At 39.9% G+C, this 20,485-nt stretch overlaps 1 protein-coding gene across 1 annotated transcript in view; it reads left to right on the top strand.

The window, feature by feature from the left end:
* The window catches only part of usp43a (ubiquitin specific peptidase 43a), a gene marked incomplete at both ends in the record, with an annotated part of 164,443 nt that extends 157,059 nt beyond the window's left edge, over positions 1-7,384 (top strand). The window contains 2 exons of the mRNA XM_079264441.1: positions 5,994-6,155; positions 6,237-7,384. Of these exons, the coding sequence (XP_079120567.1) occupies positions 5,994-6,155; positions 6,237-7,384 (1,310 nt within the window). The remainder of the gene's footprint in view (positions 1-5,993; positions 6,156-6,236) is intronic.
* Between the last annotated feature and the right edge of the window lie 13,101 nt (positions 7,385-20,485).

Raw genomic sequence — 20,485 nt, 5'->3', positions numbered from 1 at the left:
GAGTGAAAAGCTCTTTGTGTTTAAATGTTGAAAATGTGTAGGTTGCCTCCTCCATAAATCTACAACATACTACACAACCCTAATCAACAATTCCCATACCATTTAAACTTAATTTAAATAAAAACTTACCTGCGTGGAGTCCAGCTCGAGGCACAGCCAAGTGAGACTTCAAGTGAAAATTGCAAACTCAAAAAGTTGGTTTTCCCGCATTTTACAACAAAGAAATTAAAGTTAGCAGAACTGTTGTCCCTTGTATTGAACTCCAACTTAAAATTATCATTTTTAACAACTCGCCTTATTGTTTTGGGGCAAGCAACTTGCTTGTTTTGTTGGAATTACTAACATTCTTGCTTTAAATGCCATTAATACATATTTTCAAGTTTTACCTACTTGAATGACTGTTTCAGGCCAACCAATACAAGTTGGATTTTTTGCAGTGTACCTTCACATTCACCCACAGACACAAACAGGCCATTCTTATTCCCCCTGCAGAGGACTAGACTATCAAGTGTCAGGAGAACCATACACTGTCAGGTTAAATATAAATGAGAGACAAAGAAAACAAGCTTCTGTTAGTGAATAAACCTGCAGAGGACTCAGTGACTGTATCACATGCAGAACATGGAGTGGAACGTGTTCAGAGAAGAGTGATCATGCTCTACATCTACGTGCTCATGTGAACCACATGTGCAACTATGTGCTTTGGGAATATTTTCACGTGATCCACATGTGAATTAGAGGGTGACACTGGAGTGAATTCTCACTCCTGTCCCATAAAACTCCCCCAGAATAAAAAATCTTGTCCCATCCCAATCCTTGACCAAAGCTACATAAAAAGACCTGTCCCATCCCAATCCCGATAAAATGACTCCCAATCCCATCCCACTCAGAATGATTCCCGCTCCCATTTTTTAAAACTCATTTAGTCTTTATGCAATACGCTGAATTTGATTAAATGATTAAATTCTGCTAACCTGATCATCATTACTTATAACGTTGTGTTGTAAATTCATATTGGTTTCCCGGGTGTTTGCTCACTCCATTCTTTTTTTAATTTTAATTCCGAGGTAAAAAGCAGTGTTGGCTTCTGGGTAGGGTCGCTTTCTTTTTTATACTTGGGTTACAGCGTAGGATTATAGAGCAAAAACTACAAATTGGCGGCGCCAGTCTGTTTTTCTTTTGTAGGTTGTTGATTGGTAGGCTGTCTCCTACTGTTTTTATTCTGTACCATCCCAATCACGGGATTAATAGTAGAATTGACTCCTATCCTTTCGGAATCCCACAGGAATCACATTACCCATTGGCAAGGCCAGATTATCCAATGGCCATTACGGGGCAAACTTAGGGCAAACACCAGCAGTCTGGACATGAAAGAAAATGTACATAAAAGCCACATAGTTAAACACAGTGTCTAGTGTATTGTTGTTGGTACCAATGGCTGAGAGATGTTAGAAATGTCTTTTCACAGTGTATCATTCACAATTTTTACAATTTTGCACTGGGGAAGGGCCCCCTGGAACACTCTGGGCCCAGGGGCCTGTGCACTTTGATATGGCCCTGCACATGTGAAGATAATGAAAAACAGATTAAATGACATATTTGACACGTTATTTAAATGCAAATCACATGAAAAGCATGTGATTTACAAGTGTTTCACAAATGAATCACGTGTTTGACATGTGATTTACATGTTCTTAACATATCGATCACATGAAGGTGTTCCAAAACCACATGTTTACATTTGAACTGCAGAGATTCAGATTTTATCACAAAGTCCAATCAGCTTTACTGCAACCTTTTAACAGATCAATACACAAAATGATAAACAGCTGTTTAATGATCCGTCTTTGTTTTGTAAACCTTTCTGTAAAACTCGTATTTTCCTCTGAATTTAAGACCAAAGTTTGTTTTTTCACTGTTTGCCATGAAGTTTTTCCTCGATTGTGAGCAGAATTTGCTGTGAAGTAGCAAACTAAGCACGTGGATTTATTTCCACTTTTTCCTCTTGATTTCACCTGCTCTTGCAACAGAAACGTCTTCAGTGGATGGGCAGGGAAGCTCTGGATGAGAAAAATGTCTAAGCCCTTTAACTTCTCGGTTAATATTCGACCTCAGTTTCTGTGTGTTTAAAGCCTCAAACGTTGCTGCATTCACATGACGTGAAAGGAAATGAAAAGAGCAGGAGGATTCTCAGAAAAAAGTTTGAAATAAATCTTCCAATGAACAGATAATGTTGGCCGTCTGTTGCTATGACAACCACTTTAGAGTTAATGTTGCTTTTCTTTTTGAAATGGATGGTTCAGAGTTTCTACAAACGGACCCTCAGGTCAGCAGTAGATCAGCTGTCCCTTGAAGCGAGTTCTGCGGTTTCAGTTCAGCCTCTCAGTACACAGAAACATCCCACTGATGTTTAATTATACTGTACAGATGCCTTTCACCTCGTCATGACAAAGAGGTTGCTTCAATAGATCCAGTCCTGAACTGTAAAAACGTTGATTGTAAATGGATGACACTGAAGATAATTAAAGATAATTTCCGACCTACATATTGACTTTGATAGAAACACCGTTTGAATTAATTTAGTGTCTCTTGCTTTGCGGCAACCGGCTGCATTTCAATCAGAGCTGGAACAGCCGTCCAGCAGCTACTTGGAGACATATTTCTAGGAAACAGCAGGCTGCAGAGGGAAGGCAGGCTTTCCAGCTGTTCTGATATTTTCATTTGTCAGTGTGGATGAAGCCCAATGAGACAGATGTGCAGCATGATAACGTCAAACCAGTATAAGATACATGTAAGTGTAAAGTGTTTGTGCAGCACCTGTTGCGGTTTTAGGAGGTTTTATTGTGAAGTATTCACTCTATCATAAGCTATATTAGGCTCCCCTTTTTTCTAGATCCTCGTGGTGTTTCTGGGGACATTCGGGACCTATCCCTTAATGCTCCTGATTCTGACCATTCATAAAGGTGTCGATTATCAATATCAGTTAATGGATACAACTTATGAGATACTAACTCTGTAACAGTTTCCTCAAAGCATCTGTAAAATGGCTCAATTTAATGCTTTTTAGCCTCTGTGTTGGACAGTTCCTCACCAGACGTGACTTTACTCGTTCCTCGATGGCATGAGCTGCTATCTTCTGGTTTTCACTGACAGTAATGCGCTTTTCTTTTAGTAGGTCATAGCCATTGATGTTTTCTACTGTGTTCCAGGGGAGTTTGTTCTGATACGGTAACACATAGACAAATGAGTTGATCCTGGTTTTCAGAAGGGAGAAGTTCTCCCATCATCTGGTCTCCTCACAGGGGGAAGACATTGAGGTGGTGCGCAGCTATAAATAACTGGGTGTCCGCATTGATGATCGGCTAGACTGGTCCTACAATACCTATGCCCTCTATAGGAAGGGCCAGAGTCATCTGTTCTTCTCATAGACAATACATAAAAAGATGGGCGGAGCCTATGTGACGTCACCCATAGGTTTCTGAAGAGCTGAATTGAAGCTCGGTGGGCAGTTCATTGCCATCTTGGCAGGGGCATGCGTGTCGTCTCGTCCAAAAATACAAATATGGGCAAAGAGGGGGAGCTGAGAGGGGGCTGTGAGTGTCATGGTGGATGATTGACATTTGGCAAACTCCAAGCCTGTAGCTAAGAGCTAACTTAGCTACAGGCTAACAGGAGTTAACCAACTAACGGAGGTAAGTGGGCTAAAGCTAAGCCATGCTGTTAACTGGCTAAAAATCACAGTTGTTCTGCATTCTTCTTACTTGAAACGGGAGATCGTGTACCTGTCAATCAAAAGGACACGCCCCTAAATATGACAAATTTCGAGATTAAATTACTTTTAAACGGGCAAGTTAGGAAAAAAATTCACTCCATCCACAGTTGTCATGAAGGTAAACATGACCTATTAAACCTAAAATGGATATTTAATCCGGCTGTAAACATGTTTATTTCTGCTGTGAAGTTGGTCTTTTTAACATGGGAGTCTATAGAGATTTGCTCTGTTTTGCAGCCCCTAGTGGATGAGAAGGGAACTGTAGTTTTATGCACTTCCGCATAGGCTTCACTTTTAACCGCCGGAGGTTGCCGCTTGGATCTCCCTGCACTCGCTGTGGTCCTTTGGTGTGTGTGTGTGTGTGTGTGTGTGGACATGTGCAAACACCCTCTCCACGGATTCCTTAAGGAGCAATAGCAGCAGCCAACTTCTCTCACTTCGCTGGAGAACGGAGCGGAGATCTCTTATTCCCACAGCCATTAGAGTATATAATAAAACCTCCTGAATCTTACTCCCACATGTACATGCATCATCTAGGGAGAGTGGCATATGTTGTTTTTTATTGTGATTTTAATGGGATTTTAACTATTGTCGGTCTGTTCAATTATTCATTGATTAATTTTTAATTATGTACTTGTGAGGTGGAAGAGTGTGTGATTTTATTGAGACACCAGACAATTTGAATTTCCCTTTAGTGATAAATAAAGTTCTGCCTTTCTATCAATTCGTCTGTCTTTCTATCTGTCTGTCTCTACCTTCCTACCTACCTACCTACCTGTCTACCTACTTACCTACCTATCTGTCTATCTACCTATCTACCTGTCTATCTACCTATCTACCTACCTGTCTATCTACCTACCTACGTACCTACCTACTTACCTACCTATCTATCTGTCTATCTACCTACCTACCTACATATGTCTATCTACCTACCTACCTACTTATCTACCTATCTGTCTATCTACCTATCTATCTGTCTACCTATCTACCTACCTACCTATCTGTCTATCTACTTACCTACCTACTTATCTACCTATCTGTCTATCTACCTATCTACCTACCTACCTACCTGTCTATCTACCTACCTACCTACTTACCTACCTATCTGCCTATCTGTCTATCTACCTATCTACCTACCTACCTACCTGTCTATCTACCTACCTACCTACTTACCTACCTATCTGCCTATCTGTCTATCTACCTATCTACCTACCTACCTACCTGTCTATCTACCTACCTACCTACTTACCTACCTATCTGCCTATCTGTCTATCTACCTATCTACCTACCTACCTACCTGTCTATCTACCTACCTACCTACTTACCTACCTATCTGTCTATCTGCCTATCTGTCTATCTACCTATCTACCTACCTACCTACCTGTCTATCTACCTACCTACCTACTTACCTACCTATCTGCCTATCTGTCTATCTACCTACCTACCTACCTACCTACCTGTCTATCTATCTACCTACCTACCTACTTACCTACCTATCTGCCTATCTGTCTATCTACCTACCTACCTACCTACTTACCTACCTATCTGTCTATCTGCCTATCTGTCTATCTACCTATCTACCTATCTACCTACCTACCTACCTGTCTATCTACCTACCTACCTACTTACCTACCTATCTACCTATCTACCTACCTACCTACCTGTCTATCTATCTACCTACCTACCTACTTACCTACCTATCTGCCTATCTGTCTATCTACCTATCTACCTACCTACCTACCTGTCTATCTACCTACCTACCTACTTACCTACCTATCTGCCTATCTGTCTATCTGTCTATCTACCTACCTACCTACCTGTCTATCTATCTACCTACCTACCTACTTACCTACCTATCTGCCTATCTGTCTATCTACCTATCTACCTACCTACCTACCTGTCTATCTACCTACCTACCTACCTACCTACTTACCTACCTATCTGTCTATCTGCCTATCTGTCTATCTACCTATCTACCTATCTACCTACCTACCTACCTGTCTATCTACCTACCTACCTACCTACCCACCCATCTGTATTAATCTCACGTCTCAGTATTCTTTAAAGACCAAGGTTATACATACACACCTGTGTAGTTGTAAAAATATATTTCATTTCAAGAAGAGTTCTGGTCAAGAAGACGTTAGTGTTCTTGTTGACTGCAGTTGTTGCCATTCTCTTTTTTTGGGGGGATCCCATGTTGCTTTCTTCTGTTTCACAGGATCCACAAGTTCATCGGCGTCCGACCATTGGCTAATCAGGCTGACAGGAGACAGCAAGAGGGGCAGTCTGGTGTCTCGTTCCTCCACTACCTGCCCGTCTTCCATGCCTGACTCTCCAGAGTCTCCAGTCTTCCGTGACAATGGCTTCAAAGAGGAGCGAGGTAAGGGACCGCCTCAAGGAATGGCTTAAAGATTTGGTTTTCTTATAATGTAAACTTCTTTTCTTTGTATGTGTTTGTTAGGGGGCTTTGAGAGCAGGCCATTTGTCAGGGGTCTTAAGGGGCGCAGTGAAAGCATGAGAGTCCCGAGCAAGACTAAGGACACCCTGAGCAAAGTGCTTCCTCTACGCTGGTCGTTTGGCTCCAAAGACAGACGAAAACCTGACCAAGTGCCTCCTCCGGTCGAAGAGCCGGCTCCTGTGGAGCTGGTGCAGTACTTGGAATCTGGCCGGAGACCCCGATACACGAAGGATTCAATCGTAGCACTGATGAGTGAGTCGCGCAACAAAAAGGAAGCTGCTGAGAGCCAAAGGGTTTCAGGCAATGTTCGATCTTCCAGCGTTGGGAGTATAAGTTGTATAAGTAAGAGGAAAGACGAGCCATCTGTCCCACAGGTCCCGGAAGGCCAGAGGCGGCAATCAGAGAAGACAGGCAGTCTAAGACGGAGTAAAGGGAGCCAGCAAAAAGAGGAGCCCACAGTGCACATCAGTACTAGCGTCAGCAGCAATACTCTCACCAGAAGGAAGGACACCACAAGGCAGAGCTCCTCTAAACTTTCTCATGATTCTGAAAGAAAGAGGAGCTCTGACGCTGAAGTTCATCCCAGCTTCAGCACGCCCAGTCTTCAGGAAGGGACTCTGAGAAGGCAAAAGGGGGGGAAGACTGATAGGGATCACCACAATGCACATGAAGAAAGCTCCAAGTCCAGGAAAGAAGTTCCCAAGAGCCACGATGGTCTGCTGTCTTTCTTCAAAGGGAACTTCCTAAAGAAGGATAAGGACACCAAGAAGTCCAAGGAAGGCGAGTCGCGGAAAGAAGACGAGGAAGGAGGTAAAAGGACAAGAGCTTCACTGTCCAATGGATCAGCGGGGGGCAGAACTGGAGTGGATGGAGGCAAGTTTACCAGTTCAGGCCGTCAAATTGTTGATCTGGCAAATGGGAAGGTGGGACGCACCAGTGCGGACATCAAACGCTCCCAGAGCTCCTCCAACATACCAACCAAAGCAGAGCACAGCATGCGTAGGACAGCGTCCTTGCATCGCAACGGGATGTCTGCAGCATCATCACAGAGCTCGACTACAGACAAGCAGTCCTCTGGAACCCTGCAGAGGACCCGCTACAGCACAACTTCACTGGGGCGTAAAAAGACAGTTCCCGAGTCCAGCTTCTGATACACACACACACACTCACTCATACACACATGAAGCCTTATACCTGATAGACAGGAAATGCACTCCAATCTCTCAGATCAAAGCAATAGAGCTCCATTCACAGCAAGGCGTCTTTTTTGTTCCCTGAAAATTAAATATAGCTCGAGTGGTTTGCACAAGAGATTTGGTAGAGCAAAGCATTGTTTCAGATAAATGCAAGCTGAAATTAAACTTTCCATTTAAAAAAAAAAAAAAAAAAATCAGAGGGAATTAATCCCTGCTTTGTTCGTATGATGTAAAAGAAGTGCCTGAGCAACCTAAATGCAGTTTAGACCAATGAATTTTAGCACTGAAGGCGAATACAAACCTACAATATGCATATGTGTCTTATTAATGAAGCGAGTGTTGGAAGTCATCACTCCGTTTTAACTCCTTAAAGTTGTCGCCAACAATCAAAAATACTGATTGTGTTGATTTATGAGAATGTATTTTATCCACTTGGTTAACGGTGGTGTTTTTGAGGCTGCAGTTTCTGATTAACTTCAGTTATTCATATCTAATCACCCATTTAAGGTTTATTTAAAGTTCAGTTTGCTTTTAAATCTCTGTATTTTTATTTGGTTCATCACCTTTTGATCAAGGATGCAGTAGCTGCTTATTCATGCTTTAATGTTCAGGAATATAAAAAGTGCATTTGACACTGTGAAGGTAAATATTAATGCAGTGTGGAGAGCGAGGTGGTGGGAAATTGACTGTTTTTATCATTAACCGTGATTTTGTGCTGTTCTGCTACTGTATGTAGCCACTTCCTGATTAATACCAGTGTTTTCTGAATGTATTAACAGATGTGTTCGACTGCCTCATAAAAAAAATGTTGCCAAGTTTTATGAAATGTGGTTGAAGAGCTGAGAAAAAAAAAAAAGAGTTTTAACTTGCTTAGTGTTCCTTTAATCTTTCGGGATAGAAAATACCAGTTCCTGCATGATTGTGTTGTTTTTTTCTTTTAATTTTTCTCTGTTGATGAGAGAAAACTGGAAGAAATATTCCATAAAAGTCCAAAATTGAGTAGAAATTGTTGTTATCATTAGCTTTGTTTGTATGGAGCCCTTTTAGCGTCAATCAGAATGAAAATGCATCACATAAACATGTCAACTGATCCAATCAGCCTTGATTGGAAAGTATTTTAGATTCAAACAAAGGTGGTTTAAAGCTTTTCATAATCATGCGATTATATGAACATCTGACCATGTTGAACTCATTCCCATCGGTCCTGTTGAATTTTTTCTCTGCACATAATTGAACCCCGTTGGGGTTACGTGACGTAATCAGTTTCAGGGAAGTCCTAAAAATTAGCAACAACAGTACTGGACTGTGGCCGATACAAGGGGTTTGTTAGTTGAGGATCACTGAGCGTCTCAATGGTCGAAAGGTTCAAAACGACGAGTTGTTCACGCAGTTATTGGAATAAACAAAGGAAGCCGCAATCCACTGACCTGTAGATCAAATAAAGAACTGCTGGAAAAGTTGTAAGACTTGTTCAGTACGCAGTGCATATGTCCAAAGAGTTAGTCGTATTGGATATTTCCGACTGAAGCTGCATGGAAGCCTCCAGGAGCGCAGCAGCGGTAGGATACTCTGCTGACTGACATGCTCTGCATGTTAACGCAGCACTCAGTGCTCGACAGGGACGAACTTAACTAAACTAAACCCAGAGGCAGCAAGGTGAACTTCGAGAACATCCGACCAGCTTATTACAGGAGCTGAGCGATACTGCAAAGTTTCCGATACCATGTAAATCTACGGCAACTATCGCTGATACCAACACTTTTTGCTTGAAATGTTATTGTTTTTCTTTAATTATTTTCAGTATGATTATAAAGTAATTGCAAAGATTTTTGTCATAAAAAACATTTTTATTAGAATTTTGAATGAGACCTGAGAAATTTAGTGGAGTTTTTTTTTGTAAACAATGTAAAAAAATAACTTTGTCTTTCATAACACACAGCTGTTTGAGAAAAACAGACAAGCATGCAGATTGGTTTAACAAAAGCTAAACCTGCTATTTGTTGGTTCTCATTTACATTTTTTTGGCTTTTTAACCCCAAAGTATTGATATCGTCTCCCTGGTATCATCTGATACTGACACAAGCCTTGGTATCGATAAAATCTATCTTTGGATCGATCAACCCAGCCCTACTTATTACGTGTGGAGTTTAAAGAGAGGACAAGTAGCTGCTACTGAGTTTCTCAGATTTTACAAGTTCAATCGACATTCCAGTAAATGTATTGATGACGTAACGTTCTGTAATTGGTGCTAACGTTTCAGTAGGCTAACGAAGTTGCCACTGTACCAACACTGGTTGCAATTTCAGATGAGCCTGTTAAAATATTGCTTCCAAAAGGCAAATAGAACCAATTTTTGATGGAGAAACACTGTTTCCTTCATGTGAACACACAGCAGATTGGATCCTTCTACTAAACACGTCAGCGCGAATATCTGATCAGATTGATTTCAGTCCGACAGATTAAACGTAGCTCTTGTCGGTTTAAATAACTGAATTAACTGAAGTGGAAAATACACATTTTAAGATATGTCCTTACTCTTGCATTATAGACACATATAGAAAAAAAAAGTGCTACTTTGGCATCAGAGTTCTTTGTTTTTTTTTTTGTAAAGGATGACAAAAATAAATAATTTAAGGAAGTATATAAAATAGAATTTGAAAAACAGCAGAAAAAAAGGTTTGGCGGCCCTCAGGAATCAATTGAAATAGTAATTATAGTCCCTGCTGTATTTCATTTAGGCCTCCAGTAGAACGAGAGCCTCTTTACCTGGCCTGTGAATACCAAGCGCAGTGGTTTGCTGTGGGTATTAGCATGTGCATGAAGCAGTAAGCTGTTAAGCACAGACTTCTCATCCACTAATTCACTTTTCTCTGCACTGATTAGATTTTGTTGTAGTCTATTAAATAAAAAAAAAACTAATTCACTTCACAAACAAGGTAGTTGCGTTTATTATACGTTTTTAGCCGACATGTTCTTTCGTAAATCTGGAAAAAATGAAGCTTTCGCTCTGCGTGCTAACCCCATGAAAAAGGGAATTAACATTAGACCTTGTAACTTCCTTTTCACATAATAAACCTGCATTATTCATGGAAGAGTTTATGACCTTCAAAGTGAACTTTGCAGACATTAGTTTTATCTTGACGTGTCAAAGGAAATTAAATACATTTGATGGCAGTGTTTGAAATGGAAATCTGTTGTTCATCCAGCAGAACGAAAGTTTTATTTTCCATACTGTAGTTCATAGCTAGGCTTGTGGGGGATGTAAAACTCTGCACACCCTTCTCCTTTATGTATTCCATGAATTATTAATGTGCAACTTCTTTTGCTCATGAAGCCTTCAGCTAGAAAACACCCAACACTTTGCAGTCGGACATTATGCCTGGAGGCAAAATTCCTTTTAATCTCTTTAACGTTTCCTCCCCATCTGTCCGTCAGTCTGATAGTTTTTATATGTACGTAACTTTTTGTAGGTTGATATGAACGCATATGTTTCATAATCATGTCGGTGCGCCAACCTAACATGAATTCTCTGAGAGCGTCTCTGGATTGCACGAAACTTTCGAAGGATTTAGCCGAACATATTTCATGTGTTCGTCTCTGCACTAAACTTCTGACACTCCTTCATATGTGAGAACTTAATTTTTTATCATTTCCAGGCGTTATAATTACTTTACATGTTCTACATCTCTTAAAAGTTTAATCATAGTAAATATTATTGTTTCATTTTTGTTTCAGCATTTTTGAAAAACTTTTTATTTTTATTATTTTTATTCATATTTTCACCATTTTAATGTAATTTTGCTGGAGTCAATCATATTGTTGATTATAAGTTGGGTTTTTTTTCTGCATTTTTTGTTTTGAAGAAATGTTGCAAAGATTTATGCAAACACTTCTAAAACAGACAACTGGGACTAATTAATTAAACTTCAGAGGTTTTTAAATGTCAAGAGGCAGCGGGTCCATTTTCACTGCAGCTGTTATTTTCCTGACTTTGAAAGGATACTCAAAGACTAATATGTTTAATTAAAGACACAAAATGTCACCCTAAAACAAACTAAATAAGCGCCCTAGCTCTTTCAGCTGTGGTGCATTCAGGGACCCTACATCTGCAGTTTTTATTAAACAATAAAAACCAGCATTAAAAAGCTGAAGCTTTGTAATCTGAATAATATTTAAATGTGTCAAAAGTCTCATCAGCATCCTGACAAGGGACGAGTGAAACCAGATGTTTTCCTGTCGCTATGATACGATGAGTTTATGCTACTTTAATAGAAAAATATATATATACTTCTTATGATTGCGCATTAAGTGCAAACTGCACAATAAATTTATTGCAACTGCAATATAGAATATAAATAATACTCAACATCAATACTTGAAAGAAATACTTTTAAAAACAAAAATGAATAAATTAAACACAAATCCTTTTAAAATGATCAAATGAAACTACAGATTAATGTAAGTTTTATATGTAATGTGACAAATGGGATTTCATGTGCAATAAACCAGTAAAAGATCAAAGTTTAGCGTCGTCACCAGCATCATCATGGATTCTGATAGGCTGCAGTAATCATCAGACACAGATGGAATAATGTGGCTTCATGCAGTTTTATAGCCTAAGACTCTGAGAAGTGAAACAAACGGCATGTTTAGTATCATCACAGTGGCATCTTGATGCTCTAAAAAGGATAATATATATCGAAGTATCGATCTGTAATCCAGACCCACTAAGCAGGTGTTCGAGTTTATATCTGAGACAGAAACTTACCATTATTTCACCAATCTAAATGTTTTTATGGTTCATTTTTACTGCTTGTCATCCTAAACGGATCAGATTTAACCTCCAGATCATCGTAGAAGCAGGACAGTTTTAGCTGTTTTATCCTGGAAATCCAGCTGTTTCCTTCAGCAGTGCCGGGTTATGATCTCTGATGGATCTGTTTCATGCTTTTCTTTTCCTCATAAGGGGTCCTTGTTTTATATGTTTTACTTTTGGAAGGAAAGAGTTGGTGTTGGGTGAGTGGTGAGGTCCATCAGCAGTGTTTACTCTGCTAATTTGAGCACTTCTGTGTCAACAATGTTATTTTTTGGTTTTTTAACTTTCTTCTTCTAGGTGTGAAGATTTTTATATGCAATTTTTCTACTTTTTCTAATGCAAGTCTGTATATATTTATGGAAACACACTGGTGGAGCTGCAGTCATTGGTTGTGTGTGGTCAGCATCACTGTGTGAAGATGAGCTGGCAGTCTGGCATAAAGAAAGACTCGACTGTAAAGCTACACTGTCTGGATTATCTTCTGTACTGATGCCATGTTACATGTTTTATTTTTTCAACTCAGCAAATAAAAAGATGTTAATAATCATGAGAAGGATCTTCCAGCCTTCTGGAACAACATCATCTGACATGATATAGTGATAAATGATAGTTTCATCATTAAAAAAGGGCTTTCTTGGATTATTAAAGGGTTTTTCAGAAACTTGACTTCAAGTCTGCAGATGTGGATTCACCCAAGGACCCAGTGACGTGTTGTTCAGTGTCAAATCGGCTCTAGCAGCTTCTTCTTTGTGGTGAACGAGGAGAATTTATTCCGGTCTGAGGCCTTGTCCACATGTAGAAGTGTATCTCACAAAACAAAGATATTTTTCTCCAATTTGGCCTGTCGTCCGCACCAAAACGCAGATTTATGCATCAAAAACGATGATTTTAAAAACCTCAGACCAAAGGGAAGAGTTGCAAATCAATTTGCACGCCTGCTTGTGGACGTATATAACCGGGGTTTTGGGTTTTCAAACGTCACCGTCTGCAACAGAAAATAGCAAGACGTCACAGATGTGACCTGTGTTGATGTAACCGAGGGTCTTGTTCATGCGCCTGTACTTTTATGTATAAAACAAGAACACAAAGAAGTTCTGCAGAACTGGCTCAGCTTTTATTATCAGTCAGCACCATCTAACTTTCACCAACAACACAGCGCAAACTTCCTGTCTGGCCTTTTCAAAATAAAGCCGTAGGAACACCAGCAGCATTATTCTATACTTTCCTAATGTGGAAGTGACTGCAAGGTGTACCAATCACAATAAAGTCCTGCCCCTTCTAAAGATCCGGTTCTTTTTGGCCTTGTCCACACGTTTTTGAAATATCTTCCCCCCTCCGGCCAGTAGGGGCCCGTGGACATGAGTCCACAGGACCTGTCCACGACAGCTTACTGCGTCATCCCTTTCTTACTGAACACATGAACTCTTTTACATTTACACCAGCATGGACGTTCTTGAACCTCTGATGGCGTTATCTGTAATCAATACGCTTGTGTCTGTTTGTTTTTACAAGCTCTAATACCGCTCCACATAAACTACCAACGGCAAAGGACGACATTAAGGACAATTATTTTCCTGAGGATCACGTTAGAGGCATGTTTCCTGTTTTGTGGAAGTGACATTGTGAGGTGGAAGGTTGTTCTGATTGGATAGGATTAGTGGCGCTACGGCCGCCTAAAGGTTTGATATGCTTATGGATGTGCCTAACAACGTGGATATGTGTGGATGGATTTGTTTTGGAAAAACAAGGTTGTGTGGACAAATTTTTTTTTTTTACTGGTCGGAGTGGGGAAGATATTCTGTTTTAAAAATGTGTGAACAAGGCCTGAAAGAACCAGATCTTTAGAAGGTGCAGGACTTTATTGTGAAAGGTACACCTTGCGGTCACTTCCACATGGAGAAAGGATAGAATAATGCTGCGATGACAGGAAGAAAACACGAAGTGTGATACAGACCGACACAAAGAACGGGAAGCCAGATTTAAATGACAAAGGAGTCATTCATGACACTGAGAAGTTGACTGATTTGAAGAGTTCAGACTTTGGCCTTTAATTACTTTATCAACTTTGTGTGGTTCTGTGTTCAGTTCAGATTAAAATAAACTATATATTTAATTATCCACAATTAAAAAATTTTTGTGGAAAAAATCCACAAAAATACATTTTAAAAAAAATTAAACAAACAAGCAACCCATAACTGTTAGATTAGTTAAAACTTATTTATTTAAAGTTTGAACTAATCCCATGTGACTGTAGCCCCTCCCCAGATGTCATGGGGGTAAACATCACCACCATCATCTCATTATATTCAGAAATTTGTTTTCTCAAATAAATGTTAGATTAATCATCCTATTATCACGATAAAACAGTCTTCCTTATCTTGTATTGATAATAATTTAAAGATCATTTAAAATAATTTATCATAAGATAATTTAAATATTTAAATAGATGATCATTTTTTTTTTTAAATTCTGTTTCCACATGATGTGCAGAATTTGTGAAAAACATCATTAAAAAGCTTAAAAAGCACCAGTTAAATACCTGGACGTTGATCGAGCACAGTAACCTGGCAACCTGCGATGACAGGCGATGTGAGGGTGAACGTAAGCCTCTTCAGTTTGGCTGCCGGCCGCTGATGTTTGCATGATTTCAGATGACTGGATATCAGAGCAACACACACATATGGAAATGTGGCACATGCACACACAGTCTGAATCCATGTTTGTTCTTTATTAAGTGAATAACTGAATTTCTTTGTGTTTTACCTGCAACTTAAACAGGAAATCATTTCAGGGCCGCAAACCTTCTGCAGACTGAACTTGATGCAACTTGAACTGACGGGAGATTTCTATTTCAGCTCATTCCGTTTCAACACACGTTGGCACCTCATTATGTTGCCACGTGTTATTTACAACGGAAGATATGTAGAAGTGCTAAATGAAGGTGTCCAGTCTTAGATATTGAATTCAGAGAAATAACGCAGGAAGCAGACATGATGTGTTGCACACTCACAGCGATTGAGTGATGCTTCATTTTCTGGTGGATCAAACAGCCATGGGTCACTTCATATGCCCATAACCATTAACTTGACTATTAATTCCTGCAAATGTGCAATTTTTTTCAGATGCTGCATGCAGTGGTTATTATACGCTCGTCTTGTTACTGCTTAAGCTGTTACTTAAGCACACATACCCTTGCTGCCCACTTGATTTGGTACCCCTCTTCAGTTGCTTATTAACACAAATTTGATTAGTCGATCTCATGGCAGTAACAGCAGGGATTTTCAGCACAACGTAATTACTGCTCAGCCCCGCAGAAAGAGGATTTAAGTGGCTTTGAACTTGACATGGTTGTTGGTCTGAGTATTTCAGAAACTGCTGATCTACTGGGACCATACAAATATCCATCAGAATGGTCTGAAAGTAAAAATTTGTCTGGACCAAAATGCCTTGTTGATGTCAGAGGTCAGAGGAGGATGGACCGACAGGTGGTGGAAACAGCAGTAAAGTTGAATTCAGTTTAACCCTTTGGTGCATTGTGTCCACTACAGTAGACACCTATTTAAAGGTTTTCTGGTACATTCATATGTCAGGATGGTATATTTGCAATTTTGACACTTCAGTGGACATTAAGAGAGTCATCCAACACACTGCTACTCACTGAAGAACAAGCAATATAGTGTAAAATGTCATACATGCACGTACTTTACCTCAGTGATAAACAGGACTAGAAAATGATGTAAGTCCATTTTTATAGAATATTTTTATTATAAATATATTGATAAAAGAGATAAACAAAATAAAAGGTCAAATAATATAAAAGATAAAGAAAAGTGTCTGTACATGCCTGTAGAGTAAAATATTGAATTTGACAAAAATGTCGCTTTTTAAAAAAAACGAATATATGTGTATATATATATATATATATATATATATATATATATATATATATATATATATATATATATATATATTATACATTATGCAGGGTTAAAAATTACATCAAGAAGTCAGTTAAACATGACTGAATAGACACAAGAGGAAAATACAGACTGCACTGCATTCAAAGGCTAAAAACATGAATTATTTATAAAGTGATCGGATTATTTTGAATGGATTTTTACTTTTTGTTGTGGAACAGCATGGCGCCACACTGCAGCTGCCTTATGGGAACAATGACAACATAACCCAAATGAATTTATGACCTGTTATTCAAAATCATTTCAAACAATAAATTAGTTATTGATAGGGGTGTTAATTTGGCTTATTCTGAACTGAACTGTACCTTTTAATCGCTCCCAGCAAATATGCATCCATCCATCCATCCCTTTAGAAGGGCTAGGACCTTGTGATAGGTTCAACTTGCCGTCACTTCCACATGCGCAAATGATAGAATAAGACTGAGGGGGCAGCAGCCTAAGCAGGGAAGTCCAGACTTCCTTCTCGCCAGCCACATTTGCCAACTCTGTAGGGGGGGGTGGGGGACCTTCCCCAAGGTCTCCTCCCAGAGGGATGTGCCTGGAACACCTCATCAGGGAGGTCCAGGAGGCATCCTGACCAGATGCCTGATCCACCTCAACTGGCTCCTCTCGATGCGGAGGAGCAGCGGCTCTACTCTGATCTCTTCCTGGATGACCGAGCTTCTCACTCATGAACAAGACCCTGAGATAGTTGAACTCCTCCACTTGGGGCAGGACCTCTCTTCTGACATGGAAAGGATATTTATAACTATTTTTATCAGTCATCACACAAAATTGTGCTCTTAGTGGTGTCTCGTGAAGTGCATCGCCTTAGGGAGCAGAAGCAATTTCCAAAACTCCTTTTTAAGAAACCAAAGTATTTTATAGATCAGTTATAATCATCTCATTACTGAACTGTCCTGAGGGATCTTTTATTTTGCAGTGAAAGCAGCCAGAATATCATTTTCTGCCAATTTTAAGAAAAAATAGATGGCTAAGACACACTTACTCCGTCGAGCAATTGTAACCCATAAAAACCCATATATGAATTAGACCAAGTAAACCAAAAATAAAACCACTCGAATAGTTTTTCAAATTTAATTAAAGGTGCACTTCAGTGATCTGCAAAAACACATCTAAGATCTACACAAGCCTGAATATCAGACAGCTTGTTGGGAAGAGTGGCAGATGTAGGGAGGAGAGGATGCTTGAAAGGCCCAGCGCCCCCTCCTCGAAGGAAACACTTCATATTCTGAGAGGGGAAAATGGCAGTTTGACTCTAATTTTATCAAAGATAACTGATGCTACTGTGGCAGCATTAGATGGTGAGATTAAGGAGCACTCGGTGAAATACATGGAAACTTAACCACAGAAAAGAGAGTTTTTATAGTAACAGAGATGTCACAAGACTTTTAAAACTTGGATATTTCTTTTCTAAAATATAACTTACATAGTAATTCAGGTGTGGGCAACTCTAGTCCTCGAGGGCCACAGTCCTGTAATGGTTCAGAGTTTCCCTGCTGCAACACAGCAGACTCAGATCAATGGCTAATTAGCAAACTGGTGCAGAGTTTGATGTCAAGTTCTGCACCAGTCTGCTGATAAGGTCTGATAGGTGTCAGGATGTGTTGCAGCACTTAAGCACTGTTGTCCTGGAGGACTGAAGCTGCCCATCTCTGTAGCAAGTAGTGGTCAGTACCAACAGTTTTTTTCACATTTTATGCTGAATACTTAATGGAGTCGCTGAGATGTAGCCTAATTACAGCCACTAATTACCAAACCAGCCTCACCTGTTCCTATTTCTTTGTAATCAGGACTATGAACCCTAATCTTGCCAGATTTATACAAACCTGTCTTTGGCTTGCGATATTCTGACTGTCTGCATCCTGAATGTCCATCTGAGCCGACCCTGATCTCTGGCCCCTCCGGTATTCTCTGACCTCTGGATTTATTCTCATTCTGTGAGTACTTTTATTTCCAATAATGCACACATGAAGCCTCATAAAGCATAGAAGCTTTTCATCAAATGGGTTCATTAGGGGAAAACTCCTTGCGGTTATGTTTGCTCTATGCAGCCATCTAGTGGTAAAAGAATTTAACAGGTCAAGCTATTGTCATGATAAATTTATGGAATTAAATTCAGTTTTTGTATGTAAAGGCATCTATTTAAGAAGTTTGTATTCTTTTGTATTATTTGTACAGCAGCATCAAGGGAAATGGAAAGAAACTCTCCAGTTACTGCAGTCACATCACAATCTGTTTAACTGTAGTTCAAGCTAGCTCTGTTTCCATTTGCAATTTTCGACAAACAACAATTTCGATTCGTGGATGTTTCCTTTGAACAGTGTTTAGCGCATTAGCCTCAAGTCTCCTCCTAAAATCTCGTTACTCTTTCGAGATTTTACAAAAATTGCAGCTTATGCAAGGTAGCCGCGTAGCGTTCTTTTGGGCTTTTCTTCTTGCTGGAGAATTTGCCACGACTTTCGAAGCTTTTCTAAGCTTTTCTACCTCATTTTCTTGTCTAGAACTTGTTGCTAGACTTGTGTCTAAATTCGTTGCTGTCTGTTCCACGCCATCTTTACTGGAAATTAACTGGTCATGACCCTTCATGTCACGTCCGGGGACACGTAAATGCAAAAAAAGTGTTTCCGTTACACTTTTGTGATATGTTTCTATATCGAAATGTCTGAAAAACCATCTCATGAGAGCGTAAAAACTTTTTGTCGATGTTTGAGATTTCTCAAAATGTAGGTATTTCCATTAGCCTTTTCTCTTGCAATATTTAGTTTTTGTGCAATTCTAGATGTAATGGAAATGCACCAAGTGTCTGTCTGCTCTGGCTGTTTATAGATTAAGGATTTGGATCTGGTTTTCGGATTTTGGCCTCTATTGTCGCTTCTTAGATCATTCCCCCACACCGATGTTATTCATTATCTTGTTTAAGCCTTGCAAATTTATGTTCTGCTCTGCGAGTCAATCAGCAGTCGTGTCCTTGGGCAAGACACTTCACCCCGCTTGCCTCCAGTTTCGGCATCGCTGGCGTATGGACATATGTAAATGTTTGGTAGTGGTCGGAGAGGCCATTAGCACTGACTGGCAGTCCTGTGATAGCCGAGGTACGGCTAAGTATGGATGAGGAGTGAATTAATCATGGATACAATGTAAAGCACTTTGAGTTCCTTGAAAAGGGGTGATATACAGTAAATCTAAGTGAATAATAATTTTCCTTGTCTTCTGACTGAATTCATTAATCGTTGCTTATGCCTTCTCACCTCCAGACTGCTTCTACTCTTCACCCCGTCTGGCTACAAATATCACTCCCTCGTCGCAGTAATCTCCTGGATCATAATCCTGGTTCCTCAGAACTTATCTGTACTCGTCAGTCCTCACAGTATCGGCTAGAATTTCTCACTGGCTTGGATTTATCATTGTCATCTGTCATTGTCAGTTGTTACCTGGACAGGTTTCATATTAGGGAGCAACAACAGAAGGAAATGTCTTACTAAAAGTCAATGCAGTTCTGCACAATGACTCATTAATCTGAGTCAGGTATGTTGTTGTAGGGATATGTTAAAAACCTGCTGGGCTGCAGCCCTCGTGGGACCGAGTTGAATACTGTTAAGTTCAGAGTCAAAGGCTGTAATCTCTCTTGACTCAAAAGGCATTTGAGAGTGGTCCTCTCTACAGGGGGTCTTCACTAGATTCAGTTTGGGTGACAATTTTAATTCTTTGTGCTGCCCCACATTCATCACAAATGGTCTCAGATCCTGTTTTCATTATGTGACCAGGCTCCAGACATGGCTGTTTCGTTTTACCTCTGCTGTTTACTCTCTCAGTCGAGCCTTTAGTAGAAGCCATGTGCATCCTGATCGTATCAGGTATAAAGAATAGTCCTGAGACGTCTGTAACAACCATAGACTGCATATAAAAGATGGACGGAGCCTCCGTGATGTCACCTGTGGGTTTCTGAAAAATTATTGAAGCTCGGTGGGCATTTCCCATTGTCGCCTTCTTGGCAGGCTCATGGTCCTGGTAAAATACAAAAATGGACAAAGAGGTGGAGCTGAGAGGAGCGGATGGTGGGTGGATTTTTACAGTTGTTTTACCTATGTGAGCATAATATGTCTTTATGTACGCTTGTCCTGTTCCTTTGTTATGGGAAAACTGAACAAGATGTTTCTCCTGGGAAAGACCTTGCTGAGAAGATGCAGTTTTAATAGTGAGCACCTGTTCTTCAGTTTGCTATTAGCTCACATTCGGTTCACATCTTCTTGTCTTCTGCAT

The sequence above is a fragment of the Telmatherina bonti genome (assembly GCF_933228915.1).
Source record: "Telmatherina bonti genome assembly, chromosome: 3".
Lineage (NCBI taxonomy): Eukaryota > Metazoa > Chordata > Actinopteri > Atheriniformes > Telmatherinidae > Telmatherina > Telmatherina bonti.
The sequence above is the reverse complement of the archived record's forward strand: the minus strand, read 5'-3'. Positions and strand labels throughout refer to the sequence as shown.